The sequence below is a fragment of the Otolemur garnettii genome, unplaced genomic scaffold (genome assembly GCF_000181295.1).
Source record: "Otolemur garnettii isolate 467f Iridium unplaced genomic scaffold, OtoGar3 scaffold00025, whole genome shotgun sequence".
NCBI lineage: Eukaryota > Metazoa > Chordata > Mammalia > Primates > Galagidae > Otolemur > Otolemur garnettii.
Window position 1 is genome coordinate 17,406,300 of NW_003852420.1, and position 8,488 is coordinate 17,414,787.

Consider the following 8,488-nt stretch of genomic DNA (forward strand, 5'->3'; position numbering starts at 1 on the left):
AAAAAAAAAAAAAAAAAAAGGAAAGCTGGACTTCCATTTTCTTTTTCTGCCAGAGATTAAAGAAAAAAACTTGAGGCCCAAGGCTAGGACTATGAAAACATGATAAAACTCTTATCTTTTGTCATTTATCTATGTTATTTATTTTATCATATCCCACTGTGTCGTGAAAATTAGCATTTGATGACAGAAGAATTATGAGTTTATTTAGGAAAAAGCAAGGAGGGGGAATTCGGGTAGAATGTATCTCTGCCACAGCCAAGGGCTGAAAGGGTGGTGACTACTTAGAAAGGAAAAGGAAGAGTCTTAAGGCCCAAAATGCTACTATATAAAAGGACAGCTTGAGGAGTGGGTCTGGACCTTTTTTGAAGCCATTTAAGGGCTTTCTGAGAGCCACACAAATAGAGCTGGGTGCCACACATATTGCAGCAATGGAGGGCAGCCAGTAGAGCCACCAGGTCTAAAGGAGCCTTTTGCAAAGTCATAGGAAAGGACCTTCAGGGTCATTGAGTTAAACCCTGTCTGGAATCTAGGGCTGAGGGTTTCTCTGTGTTGAGGATGAGGAATTGTCAGGATGATGAACTGGCAGTGCTGGAGCTGGCAGCAGCAGGGTGCCTAGACAAATAGGAGCAGCTGGCAGACAGATGACATCTCTATGACACGTGTAATTCTCTCCTTCTTGGCCTTCTTCCCCTTCGATTCTGTCCCCCATCTTCCATCTGCTTCTGCATCCCTCTTTTCCCCTACCCCTGACATGAGCCTCACTCTGCTTCTCCTTTTCCCAAAGAGAAATCCAAGTGGGAAGGAAAACGGAACACCCTGGAGTCTGAGCTGAAGGAACTGCATGAAACTGTGGCATCTTTACAAAGTCGCCTACAGCGAGCAGAGCTACAAAAAATGGAAGCCCAGGTAAAGCAGTCCTGCTTGGCAGAGGGGTTGCCCCTCAGTAGTCCCTTGGGCCCACCTTGGTCTATGGTCATGTGGCCAACTTCCTTCAGCAAGTCTCAGTTCCTCTGGCTATCTCCATGTCTGGTCTGTGAGAGTCATTGTTAAGGTTCCAGTGAATCCCTCAAATAATTTTTCTGAATTGAGGTTGAGATTCCTTCCTTCACCCCTCCCTGCCTCCCTCCCAGTTCACAACAACCTCAAACTCTTGGGCTCAAGTGAGCTCCTTGCCTCAACCTCCTAAGTAGCTGAAATTACAGGCACCTGCCGTAATACCTAGCAAGTTTTTCATTTTTAGTATAGGCAGGGTCTTGCTCTTGCTCAGGCTGGTCTCAAACTCCTAAGCTCGAACGATCTACCCGCCTCAGCCTCCTAGAATGCAAGGATTACAGGGATGAGCCACTGCACCCAGCCATGAGGTTGAGACTTTTATCCTTTGCCCTAAAGTACCAGAGTCTAGGATGGCTCATTGGTACTACTATGTCTTCCTGGGTATATCAGAGGGATGCTCTTTCACAGTATCAGTTTAAATGGAATATATGAGGTCCTTGTCACTGCTGGTCCCACAAAATAAGAAAGGGAAAGGCCAGTGTTGGAGTGACTGTATGGGGAGTATAGTTTAAGGTGGTTTTGCATCTTGTTTTCCAGAATGAGCAAGAGTTACTCCAGGTGGCTAAGGAGAACCTGATAGCCCAAGTGGAGCATCTACAAGCATCGATTGCAGAGGCCAAGGCTCAGGCAAAGGCTGCTGGGGTCCTGGAGGAAGACCTGAAAACAGCTCGCTCAGCACTGAAACTGAAAAACGAGGAGGTGGCAAGTGAACGTGAGAGAGCTCAGGCTCTGCAAGAGCAGGGCGAGCTGAAGGTGGCCCAAGGGAAAGCCCTGCAAGAGAATTTGACTCTCCTGGCCCAGACCCTCTCTGACAGAGATAGGGAAGTGGAGACTTTGCGGGGGGAAATCCAGGAACTGGAGAAGCAGCGGGAAATGCAGAAGGCTGCTTTGGAACTACTGTCCCTGGACCTGAAAAAGAGGAACCAAGAAGTGAATCTGCAGCAAGAACAGATTCAGGAGCTGGAGAAGTGTAGGTCTGTTCTAGAGCACCTGCCCATGGCCGTCCAGGAGCGAGAGCAGAAGCTGATTGTGCAGAACGAGCAGATCAAAGAGCTTGAGAAGGATCGGGAGACTCAGAGGAACATCTTGGAGCATCAGCTTGTAGAACTTGAGAAGAAGGACAAAGTGATTGAATCCCAGAGAGGGCAGGTTCAGGATCTGAAAAAGCAGTTGGTTACTCTAGAATGCCTGGCCCTGGAACTGGAGGAAAACCATCACAAAATGGAGTGCCAGCAAAAGCTGATTGAGGAGCTGGAGGGCCAGAGGGAAATGCAGAGAGTGGCTTTGACCCACCTGACTCTGGACCTGGAAGAAAGGAGCCAGGAGCTGCAGGCACAGAGCAGCCAGATCCATGAACTGGAAAGCCACAGCACCCTTCTGGCTAGGGAGCTGCAGGAGAGGGACGAGGAGCTGAAGTGTCAGCAAGAACAGATCGAGGAGCTGCAGAGGCAGAAGGAGCATCTAACTCAGGACCTTGACAGGAGGGACCAGGAGCTGATGCTGCAGAAGGAGAGGATTCAGGTTCTAGAAGATCAAAGAACGCTGCAGACTAAGATCCTAGAGGAGGACCTAGAACAGATCAAGCTGTCCTTGAGAGAACGAGGCCGGGAGCTGGCCTCCCAGAGGCAGCTGATGCAGGAGCGGGCAGAAGAAGGGAAGGGCCAGAGTAAAGTGCAGCGTGGGAGCCTGGAGCACATGAAGCTCATCCTGCGTGACAAGGAGAAGGAGGTGGAATGCCAGCAGGAGCAGATCCAGCAACTTCAGGAGCACCAGGACCAGCTGGAGCAGCAGCTCCAGGACCTGCACAGGAAAGTGGGAGAGACCAGCCTACTCCTGACACAGCGAGAGCAGGAGATAGTGGTCCTGCAGCAGCACCTGCAGGAGGCCAGAGAGCAGAGGGAGGCTAGAGAGCAGTCCCTTCAGGCTCAGTTGGGAGAGGCCCAGAGGGCGCTGGCCCAGCACGACCAGGAACTTGAGGCCCTGAAGCAGGAACAGCGGCAGACCCAGGAGGAGGAGGAGAGTGCAAAGGAAAAGGCAAGCAAGCTGCAGGCAGCTCTGGAACAAGCCCACTCGACACTGCAGGAGTGCCAGGGAGAGCTTGAGGACCACAAAGAGCAGGTGCGAAGGCTCCAAGAAGAGCTGGCAGCAGAGGGACGGCGAGTGCAGGCCCTAGAGGAGGTGTTGGGGGACCTGAGGGCTGAGTCTCGGGAGCAGGAGGAGGCCCTGTTGGCCCTCCAGCAACAGTGTGCTGAGCAGGCACAGGAGCATGAGGTGGAGACCAGGGCCCTACAGGACAGCTGGCTGAAAGCCAAGGCCATGCTTAAGGAACAGGAGCAGGAGCTGGAGGCTCTTCAAGTAGAAAGCAAGTCCTTCCAGCATCAGGGAGAGGCTGCCAGGGGCCAGGCTGAGGCTCTGCAGGAGGCGCTCAGCAAGGCTCAGGCTGCACTGCAGAAGAAAGAACAGCATCTGCTTGGGGAGGCAGAACTGAGCTGCAGTCTGGAGGCCAGCACTGCCACACTGCAGGCCACCTTGGACACCTGCCCAGCACGTGTCTTGCAGCTGGAGGAAGACCTAAGGATGCGAGAAGGTGAGATTCAGGACCTGGGTCTCCGACATCAGGAAGACCTGCAGCAGCTCCAGCAGGCACTTGCCCAGAGGGATGAAGAGCTGAGACAACAGAAGGAACAGGGGCAACCACTGGAGAATCTGGGCCACAGGGACCAAGAGGAGCAGAATTGGGGTCAGGAGAGAGAGGAAGAAGAGATGAGGAGCCTTCATCAGAGGCTAAAGGAGCTACAGCTGACTCTAGCACAAAAGGAGGAAGAGATCCTGGAGCTAAGGGAGGCCTCACACCACAGGGCCTCTCCAGTAGAGGAACCATCTCTGAATTTTGAGTCTTTAGGGCCCAGGCTACAGCGGGACCCAGAGCAGCTACAGGCAGCCCTGAGGCAGACAGAAGCCAGGGAGATTGAGTGGAGGGAGAAGGCCCAGGACTTGGCACAGTCCCTGGCCCAGAGCAAGGCCAGTGTCAGCAATCTGCAGGAGATAGCTATGTTTCTACAGGCTTCTATCCTGGAGCGGGACTCAGAACAACAGAAGCTGCAGGTAAGTCCCTCCCAGAGGAATGAAGAGCAGGTGACAGAGCCCCATGTGGCTGAGCTCAGGCTCTGCCTGCACCCTGGGTCTTATAGCACCTCAGAGGGTATTAGAGCTAATACCACAACCACTTCAACATAAGTGGGATTCAGCTGCTGTGCTAGTCTAGGGGATACAAAAAAGGTAAGATACCCACAGTATCCCCCAAAGAGTGTAAGACACCCACAGTCCCTCCGTCACAGAGCTCAGTCTAATTGATAAGCAACTATGATGCATGGTGGTTAATGCCCAATAGGGAAAGGTTAGGTTGGGTATCTCTTCAGCATACTTGGAGCACAGTATGGCACTTGACACTGCAGGAGTACCAGGGAGAGCTTTAGGACCACAAAGAGCAGTTATGAAGGCTCCAGGAAGAGCTGGAGCCCAACCTTTCCAGGAGTGAGTCCCCAAAGGCTTCCCAGTAGAAGTAGTGTTTGAGATTAGATTTAGGCCAGGCGTGATGGCTCATGCCTGTAATTCTAGCACTCTGGGAGGCCTACGTGGGAGGATGGCTTGGGCCCAGGAGTTCAAGACCAGCTTGAGCAAGAGTGAGAACCCTGTCTCTATTAAAAGTAGAAAAACTAGGCTCAGCGCCTATGGCTCAAGCGGCCAAGGCGCCAGCCACATACACCTAAGGTGGCGGGTTCAAATCCCCAGCCCGGGCCCGCCAAACAACAATGATGGCTGCAACCAAAAAATAGCTGGGCGTTGTGGCGAGCACCTATAGAGGCTGAGGCAGGAGACTCGCTTGAGCCCAGGAGTTGGAGGTTGCTGTGAGCTGTGATGCCATAGCACTCGACCCAGGGGGATAGCTTGAGGCTCCGTCTCAAAAAAAAGAAAAAAGTAGAAAAACTAGCTGGGCACTGAGGGGGCATCTATAATCTCAGGTACTTGGGAGGCTGAGCCAGGAGGATCACTTGAACCCAGGATTTGAGGTTGCTGTGAGATAGGCTGACACCACCGCACTCTAGCCTGGGCAACAGAGTAAGACCCTATGTCAAAAGAAAAAGGGGACTAAGCACCTGTAGCACGGTGGTTACAGCATCAGCCACATACACCGAGGCTGGTGGGTACAAACCAAGCCCAGGCCAGCAAAACAACAATGACAACTACAACCAAAAAATAGCCAGGCGTTGGGTGGTTGCCTGTAGTCCCAGCTACTTGGGAGGCTGAGGCAAGTGAATTGCTTAAGCCCAAGAGTTGGAGTTTGCTGTGAACTGTGATGCCACAATACTCTACCGAGGGCGACAAAGTAAGACCCTGTCTCAAAAAAAAAAAAAGCAGATGCCTATAGTCCCAGCTATTTGGGAGGCTGAGGCAGGGGGATCTCTTGAGCCCAAGAGTTTGAGGTTGCTGTGAGCTAGATGCCAGGGCATTCTACTCAGGGTGACAGAGTAAGACACTGTCTCAAATAAATAAATAAATAAATAAACAAATAGACAAAAAAATAGTTCTGTAATTTTTTGTTTGTTTTGTTTTGTTGCAGTTTTTTTTGACCAGGGCTGGGTTTGAATCCACCCCCTCTAGCATATGGGGCCAGCGCCCTACCCCTTTGAGCCACAGGTGCCTCCTAGTTCTGTAGTTTATTAGCTATGCAACCCTGGCTAGGGGACTTTACTCCGCTGAAACTTGATTTCTTATTTATAAAATAGGAAATGATAATCATGAGATGAGTTAGCATATATCCTTGAGTAGATCCCTTTCTGTTCCCTTTATTTCATCCATCTATAAAATAAAGGTTCTGGACCAAAATGGCTATGAAGTGCTTGGGAGAAAAGCACCTAGTAAGTGTAACTTCTTTCTTATTTCTAGACCTATTCTTAGAGACACAGTGAGAGTTAAGTATGTAGCTGAGCAGTATTCACTCAAGAGTGTAACTCACCTGCTCCCCCCTTCAAACACTCAGGGACATCTGTCATATGCAGCCCTGCATCACAGTAGTGTCATTTTTTATTTTAAGCATTTTATGTGCCAAGCAGTGTTACTTTCTTCTACTAGTGCCCTAAAAAGTAGGAACTATTGTCCTTATTTTGGTTTTTTGTTTTGTTTTTTGAGATAGGGTCTTACTCTGTCACCCTGGGTAGAATGCCGTGGTGTCACAGCTCACAGAAACCTCAAACTCATGGGCTCAAGTGATTCTCTTGCTTCAGCATCCCAAGTAGCTGGGATTACAGGTGCCTGCCACAACACTTGGCTAAGTTTTCTATTTTTAGTAGAGATGGGGTCTTGCTGTTGCTCAGGCTGGTCTTGAACTCCTGAGCTTAAGTGATCCACCCATCTCAGCCTCCCAGAATACTAGGCTTACAGGTATGAGCAACCAAGCCCGGCCCTGTTATCCTTATTATGTAGTGGAGGAATGTCAGTTCAGAGAGGTTAAGTAACTTCTCCAAAGTCAGACAGTAAATGGCAAAACTAGAATTCGATCTGAGTGATGTATCTCTAGAGCTCAGGCTTTTTACCACTGAGCTCTTCCTCTCCCAAACAACCTGCACCCCCATACTCTTGTCCCGTCTTCTTGACCATTATCATTTATGAAACAGGGGTCCTGGAAAATATCTAGCATCAGGTTTCCCAACTAATCTAAAATGATTTAACCCTGAGGGCTTAATTTGTTCTCATGGTGCAGGTAGTCATTTTATAAGTGAGGAAATTAGGGTGTGGGGAGAGCTCATATTTTGATCAGAATCATAGCCAGTAAGTGTTGACTTGACACCCAGCCCTGTGTGATTCGAGTCCCTACTCTTTCTATATCACATCTTTGCTCCAAGTTATTTCTTAGCTTTATGGGAGCTCCAAAATAAGATGCTGGACTCTGGTCCCAGCTCATTTGCTATTTACCCTTGTATCCTTGAGTAGATCCCTCTCTGCTCCTTTGTTTTATCCATCTAGAAAATGAACATTTTGGACTAAAATAGCGCAGTCTCCTGGAAAAATAAGACTATAATCTGATGAGAAAACTGAAGTGGTTATTATGAGGATGGAGGGTAGAGTGGGTATGGATTTGAAGTTGGCACGGTATGATTTTGTTCTACTCCTCCTTCCCCCAGGATGAGCTGGAGCTCACCAGGCAAGCTCTGGAGAAGGAGCGTCTATACAGCTCAGGCTCAGCCCGCAGAGCAGAACCGGTGTCCAGTGGAGAGCAGGGAGTGCAGCTGGGGGAGGTGAGCTGGAGCCTGGAGGGAAGAGATGACCCAGGGAGGACCTTCTGTCCAGGGGCTTGTCCTCTTCTCTTGGGAATTGGGTTTCTGAAGCTCAGACCTGCCAGATTTGTCCCTTTTCCCTCTATCTGTTCCTCTACCTATCTAAAGGGCTGCCTAGGGGGGATTTACAGGTCTTTCCCTCAGTTCTCAGGAGTGGAGGAGAAGCAGCCATGGAGACAAAGGCTCGAACACCTGCAGCATGCGGTGGCATGGCTGGAGATTGACCGGAGCAGGCTGCAGCACCACAACATCCAGCTGCGGACCACCTTGGAGCAGGTAAGTAGCATCTGCTGTCCTCAGCTCCCTCCTTTGGGGTCTGGTGGGTATAGATCTCCCCTTCCCATGCAGCCCCCAGAGCAGAGGTCAGTAAACTATAGCCTGTGGACCAAACCCAACCCATTGCCTGTTTCTGAAAATTAAATTTTATTGGAATATAGCCAAGCATTGTCTATAGCTGCTCCCCTGATACACAGGGTAGTTGAATAGTTGTGGGAGAGATGGAATGGTCCACAAAGCCTACAATACTCACTACAGAGGAAGTTTGCTGACCTCTCCAAAGGCCAGGCTGGCTTTGTACTCAGGGTTGCCCTAGCATGAGTAGCCTTGGCCCAGGAGTTCTTCTCCCATGGCTTCTGTCCACTTACACATATGTTCAGATGTGCACTGGCCTCCTCTGGAGCAGGGCAGCTCTACTTCAGCCTGGAGCCAACCCAAGCCATGATCTCTCCCTCACACTTTGACAGGTGGAGCGAGAACGGTGGAAACTGAAGAGGGACTCCATACGCGCATCCCGGGCAGGGACCCTGGAGGTCACCAAGGCCACAGCTTCATCCACACTGCAGGTTTACTTGTTTCTTCCACTGTAGCCTCAGAGTCCAACTCTAGCCACTAAAAACTCAGCCCTCCTCATGGCATATCCGAGGCCACTCTGGGAGGGCAGGAACAGCTGCCTCACCAATACAGAGTTCTGCCTCACTCAGCACAGCTTAGTCTGTGCCTGCCCTAAGAAGGAGGCCCAGTGACAGGAGATGGGGGCTCTGGTCAGGATCTCTGGCACTTGGGTATTGTGCAGCTCAGTCTGTGCCTGCCCTGAGAAGGAG

At 50.5% G+C, this 8,488-nt stretch overlaps 1 protein-coding gene across 6 annotated transcripts in view; it reads left to right on the forward strand.

Moving 5' to 3' along the window:
- The window catches only part of CEP250 (centrosomal protein 250), a 54,689-nt gene that overhangs the window by 42,758 nt on the left and 3,443 nt on the right, over positions 1-8,488 (forward strand). For all 6 annotated transcript variants that reach the window (XM_023512206.1, XM_012804181.2, XM_023512203.1 and 3 more), the window contains 5 exons: positions 785-906; positions 1,591-4,158; positions 7,236-7,349; positions 7,533-7,664; positions 8,132-8,230. In XM_023512206.1, coding sequence (XP_023367974.1) covers positions 785-906; positions 1,591-4,158; positions 7,236-7,349; positions 7,533-7,664; positions 8,132-8,230 — 3,035 coding nt within the window. The remainder of the gene's footprint in view (positions 1-784; positions 907-1,590; positions 4,159-7,235; positions 7,350-7,532; positions 7,665-8,131; positions 8,231-8,488) is intronic.